At 46.1% G+C, this 15,643-nt stretch overlaps 1 protein-coding gene across 7 annotated transcripts in view; it reads left to right on the top strand.

The window, feature by feature from the left end:
* The window catches only part of KCNQ2 (potassium voltage-gated channel subfamily Q member 2), a 117,423-nt gene that overhangs the window by 53,703 nt on the left and 48,077 nt on the right, over nt 1–15,643 (top strand). For all 7 annotated transcript variants that reach the window (XR_005587923.1, XR_005587924.1, XM_039499124.1 and 4 more), the window contains exons 3-6: nt 1,797–1,923; nt 5,362–5,537; nt 7,653–7,778; nt 14,180–14,290. Coding sequence is in view for 5 of the 7 variants with exons in the window: in XM_039499124.1 (XP_039355058.1) it covers nt 1,797–1,923; nt 5,362–5,537; nt 7,653–7,778; nt 14,180–14,290 (540 nt within the window). In the remaining 2 variants the exon portion in view is untranslated. The remainder of the gene's footprint in view (nt 1–1,796; nt 1,924–5,361; nt 5,538–7,652; nt 7,779–14,179; nt 14,291–15,643) is intronic.

The following is a 15,643-nucleotide window of genomic DNA, read 5'->3' as shown; positions in this document are numbered from 1 at the left end:
AAACTGGAACTGGTGCATGTTCAGTTTGTGTGTGTGTGTGTTTCTCTGCGATTGCAAAATCCTGCAGCATTGTGGGCCCGCATTTACAAGCTGGTTTGATGCCCGTTTAAAAGTATGGCCCTAAATGGCTAAACTGACATTGTACCACAGCAGAATCAGCCTAGATGGTAGCCTCTGTTCCCCATGCTATACAGTTCTGCATTTATCTGAGCTGACATAAAGTCGAATGGTTTTACTACTTAAAAAGCTTGGCATGCCTTACACTGACAATCTGGCTTCCGGTAACGTGCTGAGTGATAGCTAGCAGAATTCCTGTCAGCATAGACACTTACTTCATAGAGCTCCCAGAATTCATTGCATCTCCCTGTCTTTGCCTTTCCCTTTATCCACTCCCACTCTGCACATCAACCAGATACCAGAAGCTAGTGAAAGCTTAATGAGAGCCCTGTACGGCTCAGCGTCAGCCCACATGAGGTGAACACCGTGAGTGAAGAAATCACAGAGAGTGTAACATACTGACAGTGAGCAGAGCTTTGCAGCACGGTGGGCTCATTCCCTCTGTATCTCTGTTTGTGGGGAGAAAAGCAACTGCGTATTGGTACAAACGGCAGGTCAATAGTGAAGCGTCTCAGCTGGCGAGGCAGAAGGCTGTTGTAACAGGGTAGGAACTCAGTCGAGACTGGTGTGGATTTTTAGGTAGTTTAGGTTAACCCATTAGAGTTCAGAAACCGATATAAACGTATTTAGACACAGAAGAACACAGGCCCAGACTTTCCAAGGGGCTTAGGACCAGACTTTCAATTGCTCAGCACTGACAGTTGGGCCAGATTTTCAGAAGATCTCAGCTCCCACTTAGACACCGAACTAAGGACGTAAGGTGCTCACCTTCCAGCTGCTCCCGTTGTGACCCTTGTCCCCAGATTTTTCAGAATTGCTCACTGCCCAATGGATTGGGCTCTTTTAAGAATCCAGCTCATAATTCTCTTTTCCCCACCACTTCCCTCAGGTCCTGAAGTCCATCGATAGGGACAAAAATAGGAAACCATCAGTTCTGTGACAAAGCTAAACTTTTGTCTCCTTACAGAGCAGAAAAGTTGTCTTGACAAGGGTAAGATCAACGTTGTAATAAGGGAGAAGGTTTCAAAATAGGGATGGACCTAAACCACAGGGACCCGTGCTAAATTACAACCCCTTCCCCCAAATTTTGGATGAATTTGAAAGCTGAATCTGGATCTTGACCTGACTCTAGCAATTAGCCTCTATCTTTATCGTGCATCTCTGTGCTGGTCTACACTAAGGGGAAAAAAAAATAAGAAAAAAGAATTCAGCTACGTGAATAAACGAAGCTGAAGCTGAAGTCGATATATCTCGATTATATAACTCTCCCCCTCACCCGCGGCAGATCGATGTCCAGGGCTCTCTCCATGTCCGCGCGCGCGCGCGGCGTTGCGTCGTGAGCGGTCGGAAGCGAGTCGGGTTGATCGATATCGATATACTAGATGATGAGACGATATATCGATCCGAAAATCGAATCTACGCCCGCGCGTCGGCGCGGTAGTGTAGACGTAGCCACAATCTCATCTCTTTGTAACTGTTAGAACTCAAGAGCCAGATCCCAGTTTTGTGGCTTGATTCCATTTTTTGGTCAGAGTCACAATTCTCCTCTGAAAGGACTTTAACAGTGAGGAGCAAAATGAGCTTTATTAGTAGACACTGTTTCAGCCCTCTGCATTGAATCTGCAACACTTTCTTCCCTGCACCTTCATCTTGGACTAATTGCATTGTCTTCCCTGCAGGAAATAGTCACCATCGTGGTGTTTGGTGTGGAATACTTTGTGAGAATCTGGGCTGCCGGTTGCTGCTGTCGATACCGGGGCTGGAGGGGAAGGTTAAAATTTGCCCGCAAACCCTTCTGCGTCATTGGTAAGAACTGCCGCCCCGCAGCCACTGCTGAGAGTGCACGACGAATGGGATAAGGGCCTTGTGGGTCATGCTCAGGATGATCGCTGAATTTGCTGTACTTTGGGAGAACATATAAATGTTATCAGAACAGGCAGCTGGCTTTTCAGCCAGGCATGTGAGCTCTGCCAGTCCCTCCACCAGGGTCAAGGGGAACTGTCTGGTTTGCTTCGTGGGCCCAAGGCCTGCCTGGGAGGAATGCACACTATTGGTGTACAGGTCCTACGGGGAGCTAGAGGACAGTGAGTCCACCATGGAGTATTCATGCTTATTGTATGTCTGGGCCTGATTCTGAGCTACTGCATTCTCATGCCTGGACCAGGGATGGAAGAGGGGACAAAGGTGGTTGCGCTTTTGAGTTCTTTGTGTTCTGGACCTGTGCCGGGCCCTGCCCAGTCCTGGATAAAGTTAGAGCAGCCTCAGAATGGCATAAAGTGCACTTTGATGTGGCTGCCGCTCCCATGCCCAGATAAAGCGGGGGAGGGTTGAGTGCAAGGCCAATCACCCAGCCTCATAAAAAGCAAACAGACAAACCAAGCCCAAACTCCATGGTTATAGAAACAAAACCAGGCTGCCATTCCAGTAATGGTGGCTGCTCAGCAGAGAATGCTGCTGACCCCTCATGTCCTCTGTAGTAAGATGCTATACAGGATGAAAGAGGCAGTGGATGCAGAGCTTAGGGAAGAGGAGGCTGGATTCAGGCCCAAATGATCCTGGGTAGATCAGATATTCACACTAAGGGCCATCATAGAACAACGCTTAGAACGTATTATCAGTGCCATTGACTGTCAAAAGGCATTTGACAGCCTGCATAGGCAGACGTTGTGCAATATTCTTCAGTCTTACGGAATTCTAGCTGAAGTCATCAACATCATCAATGCAAAGAGCACTGGAAGGGTGGACGACCAGATAACAGTGGTTCAGTGTGGACGCTGGTGTGAAACAGGGCTGCCTTCAATCTCCGCTGTTGTTTGGCATTGTCTTGGATTAGATAATGAAGAATTGTATTAGCAGCACAAACACTGACATAGCATGGGTAGATGGCAAACACCTAGAAGATCTTGGCTTTGCTGTTGATGTCACATGCTTGAGCAGTACCCCCCAAAAGCTACAGAGATAGAATCCTTAGCAAAAATAGCAGGGCTCAAAATCAGTTACACCAAAACAAATATCTTTGAAACCCAGACGTCAAGCAGTAACATCGTATCAGAGGGCAAAAAGATCCAGGAAGGAGAACAGCTCAGTTAGCTGGGCAGCACCATACTAGCCAATGGAAACCTCAAGAAAGAAGTGACATCAAGGATAGGAGAGGCATCCGCAGCATTCACGTAACTCAGCAGTGTATGGAAATCAAAGCTAGACAGCACCAAAACAAAAGGGAGGATTTTCCACTTGAACGTAAGCTCAGAGCCAACATACGGCCATGAGAGCTGAAGATTTATTAAAATGTTAGCTAGAAACCTAGATCCCTTTGAAAACAAGTGCCTAGGAAAGATTCAGGGCATAGGCTGCAGAGACTTCACCACCCACCAAGAGATCCGAGAACTCACCAACCTGCAGCTAGTCTCCACTAGATTTAGAAGGAAGCATTGGCCATATCTGGGGCATGTACTCTGGATGCACAGACTCCTCCATGAAGCTGTCAAGTGAAAACCAACTGGTGTGAGGAAACAGGGAGCCGGAGAGAAATCTTAGCAGGAAAGGCAGAACATCTGAGCTCAATACCCTGGACCAGATGGAAGCAGCAGCTAATGACAGAGGGGGATGGAAGAGACGGGTGTCTTCCCTCTGTGCCAACATGGGTGTGAGAAAGATGCAATAATCAGAATCAGGCCCTTTGGGTCTCCTCTGAGAGGAGAAGTAGTCTGACGGTTAGAACATGGGCATGGGAGCTAATGTCTGGGGTTCTGTATCTGTCTCTGCCATTGGTTCACTGACAGGGCACTCTGTATCTCCATTTGCCGTTCCATAAGGCTGATATTACAGTGATTATCTGCCTCACAAGGGAGTTATAGACCTTAATTAATTCTTGGCTGTAAAGTTCTTCGAGATCCTGTGGTGGAAGGGGCTGTCTCTGTGCAAAGCAGTTATTTTGAACAGGGTGAGGAGGGGTCAGAGGGGGCAGGGAGAGAAGGGATGCATTTGTTCTCAGTGCTTTCTAGAGATGGGCTCAAGCTACCACCTTTGGCTCTGGACGCCGATTTGACCCTCACAGAGCTGGGGATGTTTGTATGCAGGGTTTTGGTTTAGCCCATTATAAAACCAGGGGCATCTACATAATTCATGTAGCGATCTGAAGGATGGTTTTCAGAGCCCTGAAAGCACTGGGGTATTGAGACCTAGGCTTTTGCTTTGGGCAAAGGTGAGTGCTTATAGTACTCTCCCCCCCCCGCACCTTTCCTCCATCGGTGGCAGAAACAGGCCTTCCTAAAACCCAGCCCTTTAGGTTTTCCGGAATGCGACGGGCAGTGGGAACTCCCATGCCAAGGTGGACCTTAGAAACGGCAGTACACTGCTCTGCCTGGCTAAAGAAGATCGTGCACCTCTGCTGATGCACTTAGGAGAGGCGTATTCCAGGCTAGAAATGCTGCATTGTGCATCAAGCCAGAATTCAGTCTTTGGAGTCTTGGCAACCTTTCTCCCGGTGGAGGAGGTGTGAGGAGAAGAGGAATGTGAATTTCATTAAACCGTGCAGTGAATCACACAGCGTGGGTTAATATTAGTTGTACGTGGCCATGTACTTCCTCCATAAGATGTGACAGACACATCACTCATTTTTATAACAGACAAACACGCGCACTTACCCCATTCTCAATGGGCTTACTAGCGGTTTCTACGTGTCGGAATCTTTGAGGTGGCATGTTATCTTTTCTCCAGCTCTGCAGAGTTAGGAGCTCAGATACCATGGAGATGGGTCAGTGTAATGCCCTGAATACCTGGATAGGAAAGACGTGGAAGAGGGAGAGGTGTTCAGGAGGCCAGCTGGGGGATGTGGCTGCCTAACACTGAGCAGTGAAGTGGGGTTTCTGAGTCTTGGTGGCCTGTGTGGATAAAAGATGCTGTTGTAGGTTTTAGCCTGAGGAAGAAGCATCCATCACTAAACTGGCATGGTCAGTCAGTAGCAGAGTCACCCCCAACCCTGGCTGATGGCAGCAAAACTGTTTTATTTCTTTCCACCAAACGGACTCCAGCTAATAAGGGAAGGTGAGAACAGAGGTGATGTGTGAGGGGTCCTTTCCAGACCAAAGGCAAGGGGCTCACCCTAGAGTAGCACCAGCCTGACATCTCATCACCCACAGAGGTAGGAACGATGGAGGAGTCTGTAAAAGCCCATCCGGGGGTGGTGAGGGTTGGTGTGTGAGGGCCATGAAATCCTTCCTCTTATGCCCTGCTTCCTTGCAGACATCATGGTGCTGATTGCCTCCATCGCCGTTCTGGCAGCGGGCTCCCAAGGGAATGTCTTTGCCACCTCGGCTCTCAGGAGTTTGCGGTTCCTGCAGATATTGCGCATGATACGAATGGACCGTAGAGGCGGCACCTGGAAGCTGCTGGGGTCTGTGGTCTATGCCCACAGCAAGGTGAGTGAGACCTGGACAACTGGACCGATCAGCTCGTTACACGTTTTTCCCACAATGAACACTACTTTGGTTCCCCACCCCCCAGTATTTTGATGCCTGTGTGATTATCATTTGTGGGAGGTACCTTGAAGGTGGCTGCAGTGGCTATTTTCAGAAGCGATGTGGGTTAGTAATTAGCCTGCACAAACCCACGGCCATGAAGGAGCTGGGAGGCTGGTTAAACTGCATCTGGCAGCAGCCAATATATATGTGATTAAATGCTGATGATGTTGCAAATGCTTTATATAAAGGATGTATTTCAAAGAGGCTGCATGTCTGAAAATTTACCCCTTGGGGTCATCCATTTGCAGATACCACCATCTTGACCATGTCCTCCTCCTAATCATGAATGAATGTTTTAACTAGTCCTAGGCCCAGAATTGAACTCTGGTGTATTCAATATTCACCTTTCAGCAGTTTGAGGGACATTCATTCACAACAATATTTTGTTTCCTATCACTTAATCCATGACAATATTTTGTCCCTTATCTTGAGGTTTATTTGTTTTCCTTAAAAGCCTTCGCAAATTTATCAAAAGCTTAGTAAAAAATCCCAGAAAACTACAGTCTACCAGGTTCCCTTCATCTGCTCTTGTATTAGCTTTGTCCAAGAATGTGACAGTTTAAAGATGCAGAATTTACCTCTGCCATATTTTCCTATGTAGTTAATGCGACCTTTCTTCTGCAGTTTGCTGAAATGTGGATGTAGTGGGTCTCAACAAAGGACTCTTAAAGAATAATTTTGTGGTTCTGAGGCTGGGGAAATGGGAAAGCATGAATCATCCTATTGTATCTGCAGTTTAATGTGATGAAGAGATACCTCAATATTTGATCTAGCAACTTTGGTTATTGAAACCTTTTCCTTAGGTGTGGATCAAGTATGTTATCATTCCGACATTGTATGACTTTAGCGGAAAAATAAGAGAGGAAATTTAGGTGGTATCCTCTGATTCTGCACCATTAGATGCTTTGTCATTCAGGTGAAATATTAAACCTAGAGCTGCACAAAGTGTTTCCAAGGAAACCAGATACAATATAATACCTAGCAGTTTCCTGATGTGTTACAGACTTCATCCAGGTTCCATTAGAAGATTTAAAGCCAATCTGGGCTCTTTTTTGGTGAATGAAGCTTGATGTTTCCCAGTGCATTTGCTTCACTTGGGTGTGAACCTTTACACAAAACTCCGGAGTTACCAACCCCACCCAAATCCAAACCAAAGAAAGCGTGCACACGAAGCTATGTGAACTCAAGCCAAGACCATGCAAATCCAAATGGCCATTGTTTATACAGCTTTCGTTAGACCAAGCTCTCTTGGTTCAAACCCTGAGGGTTATCCGAGTAGTGGTGGTTTTCCTAAACAAGTAAGAAATAATGAAAGTTCCAATAAGGTTATGTGGCTACTGCTGCTCAGCTTAAAATGTCTGCTCCAGCTGCCTAGCAGGCATGATCTTACCAGTTCAGTATATAATTCACTATTATAAAGTTTCTAGCAAAGGTAAGCCCAGACTAAAATCCTGGGATCCAATCACCCCTGAAATTTGGGGATAAGATCCAGATTCATATTCACACTTTGTAGGTGGTCTCCATCATGAGCCCGATGTGCTTAGACCACTGGACTGGGACCCAGGAGAACTAGGTTCAGTTCTCATCTCTAACACAGACTCTCCATGTGACCTTAGGCAAGTCTCTGGCCCAGATCCTCAAAGATACTAAAAATCAATTGGAGTTAGGCACCTAAATACCTTTGGGATCTGTCTCAGTTCCTCATCTTTAAAATGGGTATAATAATAGTTCCTGTCTCCTACCTTGTCTTATCTATTCAGCTGGTCAGTGCTTCAGGGCTGGGACTGTCTCTACCTTTTGTGTATATACTGCTCCTAGCACAATGGGGCCCTGCCCATTTGGAGTGTCTGAACACTACTGTAATACCGCATCTACTAATAATCTTGAAACCAAACCCACAGACTTTGGGAAAGTTGAGGTTTGAACCCCAGCTCTGCATTCGGGAACACCCCGAGTATGAAATGCATCGTATGAAAACACATTTTTCTGTTCTGTTCCTTAACTATCTTGCAGGAGCTGATTACTGCCTGGTATATTGGCTTCCTGTGCCTCATTCTGGCCTCTTTCCTGGTGTACTTGGCCGAGAAAGGAGAAAATGAGCACTTTGATACATACGCAGATGCGCTCTGGTGGGGCCTGGTGAGTAATTTCCACAAAACAGCAGCTGCCGGTTATTAAAATGAAATGGCCATTAACTCTCCCATCCTCTGTCACTTATGTGAGGAGTTGACTGATGTGTGTTTAGCTAGCATCATTATTAAATGGTTTCCGGCTACTCAGTTAAGTACTTTTCACAAATATTGCCCTTAGAGAATGCTACACTATTTCATTCCTTGAGTTAGCCAGATCATGGACAGCTATAGGAGAGGCACCCTCTGCTCCCAGGACTAGGGAAGGACAGTCTGACCATTGCAACTTTGGCACCAGCTGCCCAAAAAGTGACTGTTTTAATGAGCTTCTGAAGGGAGCTGTGTTCAGCTCTGCCGGCGGGAGGTTAATCCTGGTAAAATGAAGCTTGAGCTATAGGAAGTGCCACTCAGCGGCTCCCCCATGGGAGCACCTCGGGGATGTCACCATGTAGGTGTGTGTCTGGAGAGAGCTGGGTTGATCTTGGACATCAGTCATGTAGGGTTCAAGGAAGCTTAGCACCATGAGCAAGGGAGTGGAAAGAAAGGGAGGAAACGTGAGCAAAATCAGGAAAGGAGAAGAAGATTCAGACTCTAAACAATGTTCGATTATACTTGAAAATCTGGGAGTGGAATGGAAATCAATTCAGACTTGCCCTATGCCAGTCTTGTGCCATTGGGATATGAAACTACCAGCATTGTCTAGTGGCTTGAGCTGAGCAGAGAGCCAGGACTCCTGCCTTCCAATCTAAGCTCTGCTACAGCACACCACGTGGCCTGGGGCAAGTCTCGTAACTTCTCTGTACCTCAGCTTTCCCACCTGTAAAATAGGAATAACGATGCTCCCCTACTTCGCAGAGGGATGGCCAGGATTAGTTAACTAATTCTCCTCTTACCTGAGGGCAACAGAGAGGAGAATTTGACTCATTTTTTGTAAAGTGCTTTGAACACTTCAAGCTGCCTAGAGGTGCTAAGTATTACTACCCACGTTTCTTCTGTATTTGTGGCCACAAGGGGGTTTGTCATCCTTTCTCTGTATCCTCTCTCAATTAATTTTCCTCACTTATAAGGGTCCCTTATGCCTCAGGCAATTCCCATGCAACTGGGGTTATTCTTTAGGAAGCCTTGTTGGGATGCGATCTGCCTTCCAGCTTTGGTCTTCTGCGATGAGAGCAGTTCAGCAGAACCTAATTAATTCATGCTAATGCCTGAGGGACTCAGCTTGGTGATGGAATTTGGCCAATGGAAAGATTCCCATTGGCTTCAGTGGGCTTTGGAGTAGACTCCTAGTGAATAAGCAACAAACAATGTGGACCAAAGTGAGCTCAGCGCTTATGCAGGCACATAAGATGGAGAAGGAGTTCACTGGCCTTCCTACTTAAGCCTCATACAAGTTGGACCCAACCGTAGTCTTTAAACGCTGGGAGTTCAAAGCTGTCGGAGGCAAGTTCTGCTGTTGTTAGTCCACTGGTGTTCAAAAAGTGCTGGATACTGACCCTAGACAAAGAATGGGATTTTCAAAGGTGCCTAAGGGCAGGTTTGCACTTATGGTGGCGTGGAGCGTACAGACCCTGCATGCCCAACTAGCCTGGGTATAAATAGCCGTGTAGATGGTGAGGCATTTCTTAGGTAAGTCGAGTGCCCTATGTGTCTGAACCCTCGGTTCTGTACCCGACATGGCTCTCTGAAGGCCTAGGCAGTGCCCACCCCATCTAAACTGCTATTTTTAGCATTGTAGCATCCTGCTGCCTCCTGGCTCCTTTCCCCATCTCAGTGAAAGACTCTGGAAGCAGAGAAAGGCTCCCCTCTGCTGGAGCCTTGCACTGCTGCATGTTGCAACACACTGCAGACAGCGGGGACCCATCCTGCTTTTCACTGCAGCGCATAGGCGCTGGATCTAGGAGTGCCGAGGGCACTGCCTCACCCCCTGGCTTGAAGTGGTTTCCATCATATCCAGGGTTTACAGTTTGGTTCAGTGGCTCTCAGCACCCCCACGATACAAATTGTTCCAGCATCCATGCTTCAGCGTGTAGCCACATGTACCCTGCAAGTGTAGACAAGGTCTACGTAACTTAGCAACACAAGTCCCATTGGGCTTCAGCATTTTGGAGAATCTCACCCAAGCTCCAGCCCTGAATAGTTGGCTGCCGAAGACAATAAGCTTCTTCCAAAGGGCTGGTGGGAAGGGATAAAGCACACAATCAACCAGAATATTTACTTAGCAAGCACTAAATAGCCTCAGTCCTTTAATGTGCTTCAGCCAAGTCGGTGTTAGTTGGCGAACATCTCCTAGGCTTCCTGGAGGAAATGCTCCTCATTCCAGTCTTTTCAAAGGAGTCTGGACGATGGCTTTTAAGGTTGGTACAGCACTTGCACTCTGTGGGGTCACTGGGAATACCAGAGGCACAATGCTTCCAGGACCTCCCACTGGGATATTACAAATCCAGGGACTTGGTTGCACCAGAACAGTTGAGCCATATCTAACAGAGAAACTGAATTTCTAAATGCATTTTGAGCATGTATTTTGACAAGTGCTTTTTACTTTAATTATTCATAATAATACATCATAATGTGCTGTTAAATGCACTGGAGCATATTTTGTAAAAAGTAATGAGGTCTTAGTAATAGAATGCTTTCAGTCACGAAGTCGCTCTGCTATTAAATCTTTGCTGACAAGTGCAGAGAGGACACTGCTGTTTAGTTTTTCTTTGTGTGTGTGAGTGTGTGAATTATTGGATTAGCAGATTAACAAAGGGAGAATTAACGAGGTTCTAATCTACTTTGTCTATTGTTCTCCTGCTCCAACACTTCTGGAAGCCAGTCTCGGCTTCAAGACAAAGCTTGTTAAAACCTAGAGATGGGCCCTGAACCAAAATCCGAGATCTTAACAGCTCCAAGCTTTGGGAGGAATCAGCTGATTCAACAATGGGAAGACTGTTGTTAGTAAATTGCTCATCAAGGTTTTCAAGCACATTGGTTACGGTTAGGAAAACAAAACGTGGTTTGAAGTAACTAGAAAACAATGAGAAAAATTCAAAGCCAAGTTTACTGCCCTTCCCTCCCCTCCAAGACAACTAGATTTGGAGTTATCCTTTTTATCTGTCAAACGGAGTTGCTCAAAAATGGGGAAAATATTGCAAACACTTCACTGAATATTTTTCATGTAGGTTTTTTTTCATTGATATTCAAAATTGCAATGAAAATTTCCATTGAAAATTTGGAACAGTTATACTATCAAATAATTGTTTGTACAGCTTCTGGTATTCCTCTGAGAGCCTTATCGAGCTGTCACTCCCAGCCTTGCTTCAATATTTCACTTTGTGTGAGGTCTAAATAAAGATGTAACTCCCTGATTGCTGGAAGTCAGGGAGCAGACGGCCACAGGGGGGTTGAAATCCAGGGGTGATCTGCTAGCCTCATAGAAATCAATGGGAGTTTCGTCATTGATGTTGGTGGGGTCAGGATTTCACCAAAGTTCCAAATTTTGCAAATTAGACCTGTCTCTGGGTAAGAACAAATCTGACCTTCCACTGTTCTGGTCACTGACCATGGTCCTGAAATACTGATCAGTGGCCCTGGAACTGACGGTGAATGGTACAGGGCAGAAGAACGACCTAAGACGAGTTTGTATCTAAGTTCAATCCTTCCTTACAGGATTGTATTTGTTTTTATGTCTGTAGCAACACTGTCTTTAATGGAGGAGTGATTGATCACATATTCCTTAGATTGTGAGCTCTTCAGGGCAGGGGTTGTCTCTTTGTTATAGATTTATACAGTGCCTAGCACAATGGGATCTGACCTGTAGGCACTACTTCAGTACAAATAAATAACAACAAAGAGGTAGGTCTGAATTCACACTCCAAGCACCCCCCATATTTGGGGAATGTGTAGATCCTTTTCTGGATCTGCACTTAGTGACTCCGGCCTAGATAACTCCCTGCTGAAATCTGTGTAGTAACACCTCAGTGAATGTAGAATAAAACTCTTTCCAAGATGTGTTTCAATATAGAACAATCATTAAGATACTTTTTGCTAAATATTTTGTCTAAATGGCATCTAATGGAAAGAGTTTATAGTGCTTATGTCTATAAAATGCTTTAGGGAAAGCCACTGATTATATTTTTCTTCATATAAAAATGAGTTTGTTTTAAATTAAAGTGCAGTAGGTTTAATTAACCCCATTGGTGCAGGGCTGGGGTGCAGTTTGAACCCTCAAAGGCAGCTGTGCCCGAAGCAGTTGAAGAGGTGGGGCAGATTCAATTCTGGCGAGGGATACATAGGAGTGCTGCTTGCACAGGCTGCCTGGAAGATGTTCTGAATCACCGCATCCCTGCCTGCTTCGCCCCATCCTGGCTTGCTCCACCCACTTTGTGGGCTGTGCTGGACCACCTGGGGAAGGAGGGTTGTAGCCCGCTGTGACCTTGCTCTGGGCAGGAGGCTACAAGCCTCCATTGCTGGAGGCTACAAGCCTAAGTTTCTCCATCCTTTGCCAGCAGACACTTGGAAGTAAAACTATACTGGTCTCTTCTCCTGCATTCTGGAGTTCAAGGGTATCTGTGCAAATCTCCCACCTCCTCCCACAACACACATACCTGCCAACATCCGAAACCCTGCTTGGAATATTATAGCAATATAATCAGTAATATATTCACAGTTGTGAATTAGGCTGTATTAAGCAGCAGTAATTCGTACCTTCAGGGTACTGTGCTTGGAAATTGGAAGGGAAGCCAGTTAATAGGCACTTTTGGAAAGATTAGGAATAAACAGTTTCAGACCCTTATGCATGGAAATAACACTGCCTCATCTGAAAGAGCCACAGCTGAAAAGCTTGATGTGAGTTTGGGGAAGACTGGGTTATTGTTCTCAGTCCTGAAGGAGCCATTCCATCTCCTACATGGATGCTTTGGAGTAAAACACATAAGCCTTCTCCCCAGAAGGCCGTGATGTGTATACGCCTGTTTAATGAGAAAAGCTGCCCATTCTGAGGGACGGAAGTAAAAACTCATACCCCTCCGCACAGCATGCAGGAAGGATGGCCTGGTGGCTATCGCACTGGACTGGCAATCAGAGGCTCTGGGTTGAGTGCCTAGCTGTGCCACAGATTCCCTGGGTGAACATAGGCAAGATAAGCTGGTAGAAAGGGGCTCTAGGACTGGTGTAAACTCCCCAGCACCCGTTTGGAACCCCTCCCTCCTACCGCAGAGGTGGTCTGGGACGGGCTGGGGTGATCCAGAGAATGAAGGGAGAGAGCGGGATGGGAGGAGGCATGGCTGGGGTGATCCTGTGCCAATGGCAGTAGGGCAGCCCCATAGTAGGAGAGATACAAGCTGCCTCCTGGTAGTGGCCCCAAGGAAGGGTTAAATCTGGTCTTCTGAGCCTCAGCTTCCCCCACTGTGAAATGGGGATAGCAATACATGGGGTGCCTGAGGATACATCCACAGATCTTTGGGAGGGGCTGAGATACTCGGGTGATGGGGGTGCTGTACGTGCCGAAGCAGATGGCTAGAACACCTCTGAAGTTGCCTTGGCAAGATGCTGTTCCCCCCCTGTAGGCAGAGTGTCTGTGGCAGTACCTTGTTGATTGTAGCTGGTTGTTTCTGTGGCTGCTGCTGGTGGCAGCCATCGTGCTAAGGGCAGATACGTAGGCACAAGAAAGAAAGAATTTGTGGCACTGCTGTGAGTGAATCATAGAAATGCTGGGCTGGAAGGGAATCTCGAGGGGCCATGGGGTCCAGCACACACACTGAGGCAGGATTAAGTATACCTAGATCATCCCTGACAGATATTTGTCTAACCTGTTCTTAAACACCTCCAGGGGTGGGGATTCCACCACCAGCTAAGTAACCTAACCCAGAGTTTATAGTTAGAAAGTTTTTCCTAATATCTAACCTAAGTCTCCCTGGCTGCAAAGCTGATTAATTCTTCTCCTTCCCTCGACGGACCTGGAGAACAATTGATCACTGTCCCTGTTTACATATTTGAAGACTGTTCTGTCCCCACTGAGCCTTCTATTCTCTAGACTAAACAGACTCAATTCTTTCAACCAGTTTTTCAATTCTTGTAAACCAGTTTCCATTGTGCACAGATATAGCAAGCAGAGGAGCTTTGCACTGCCTCTGTAAGTACTCAGCAGTGTGGCTCCATCGCTCTAGAGAACATAAAAGATCCTGTAAACTTCTCTATGGGGCTCCAACACCCCTCTGTACATATGTATTTCTATAGAAATAGCCACTGTGATGAATATGCCAGTGAAGTACCCTACAGGATAGAATCCTGGGAGCTGGCATAAGAATAACCAGGGAAGGGGGAGATTATGCTGAAGAGAGAATTGCATTCAGCTGTTGTTTCAGTTTTCAATACGGGGCCAGCCAAAAGGCACTGGAGTGAACAGACTTTGACTCTCTCTTTCCTCAGATTACACTCACCACCATCGGCTATGGGGACAAGTATCCACAGACCTGGAATGGGCGTCTCCTGGCTGCAACTTTCACCCTCATCGGGGTCTCCTTTTTTGCCCTCCCTGCTGTAAGTAAGCACCCAAACATTACCGTGAAAGCAGAACACCAGCTTTTCTCTAGACAGTCCTGCTTACATTCACCGAGGCTGCCATCTCGCTTGTACGGCTCTCTCCAATTTTTTTGATGATGTTGTTAACTTTGCAGACATTTAATTACTTATTGCAGGAAAAGGATTTCAGCTCAGAGGCCAAATCCCAGTACTGCCAGCACCCAGTGTTCAAAATTCACGAGTCAGGGCACAGAAGGTCCTGAGGCTGCCTTATGGAGTCATGAGATTGGGAGGGCAGGGGGAAGGACACATTTTGGGATTCATTTTTATTTACTTTCTGTTTTTTTAACTTTTAGGGTTTACATTTTTGAGCTTTTCTGTGCAATCATGAGGGTGACAAACTTATTTTTGTTTTGAATAAAAGCTGAGACTCACACATAATCACATGAATCCAGAAGCTGGGGTTTTAAGGAAAAACATCAAATATTGTGAGACTTGTGATAAAATCATGAGAGTTGGCAACACTGACTAAGAGGGGCAGGACCCCTGAGATGCCCAGGGACTGCAGTGAGCATTGTGTCTGCTTGGTGCCTCTCAGGATTTAGTCTTTTTAACTAAAAGATTAGAACAGTTCCATCTTTTGCATAGATAAGATACATAGGGCCGGATTCTAAGCTGGTGTAAATCAGTGTAGCCACGTTGGTTTACAGCAGCAAAGGCTGTTCCAAGGCTTATGCACGAAAGGAGTTTTTTTAATTAATCCTTATTTATGAGAGAGAAACACAAAGGGTTGGACTGAGCATTGGTGAGCACTTTCCCATTAGTTGCACGGAAGCCCTTCAGATTAGCTTTCAAGTGCCCAGCACCCATAACTGGAGCCAGATTTTCCAAGAACCTCAGTTCCCATTTGGACTCCTCTGTCAGAGCCGGACTTTCCAAAAGCTCCCAGCTCCCACGAACTGCACGTTTTTTTAAAAATGTGCTGAGCTCTCTTGAAAACCTGGTCCCAGGGGTGGGGGCTGCACATTTTTGAAAGTTTGGGCCTGTGGTTTTGTGTTTTGTTTCCTGCCACCTAACATGGCATTTCACGAAACACGAAAACAACCACATAATACTGAAGACTGTTTGGGCTTACATCTGTGTGGACTGGAACTGATCACAGAAAAACAGCCAAGTAACAATAGAATAATATGTTCCGTGCATCTCTGTATTCTGGCTACACATACTTCTTTGAATCAATACAGAGGACAACACGAGAGAGACACAGTTGTATATTCATACTGCGTGCACTCAGTGGCTTCCTTAGATATGAATGAATAAGGGTCATGGTGGGAATGATAGGACAGGATAAAAATTCTGGATTGTGTGCTG

The sequence above is a fragment of the Mauremys reevesii genome, linkage group 13 (assembly GCF_016161935.1).
Source record: "Mauremys reevesii isolate NIE-2019 linkage group 13, ASM1616193v1, whole genome shotgun sequence".
NCBI lineage: Eukaryota > Metazoa > Chordata > Testudines > Geoemydidae > Mauremys > Mauremys reevesii.
Note: the sequence above shows the minus strand (reverse complement) of the source record. Positions and strands in the feature narration are given on the sequence as shown.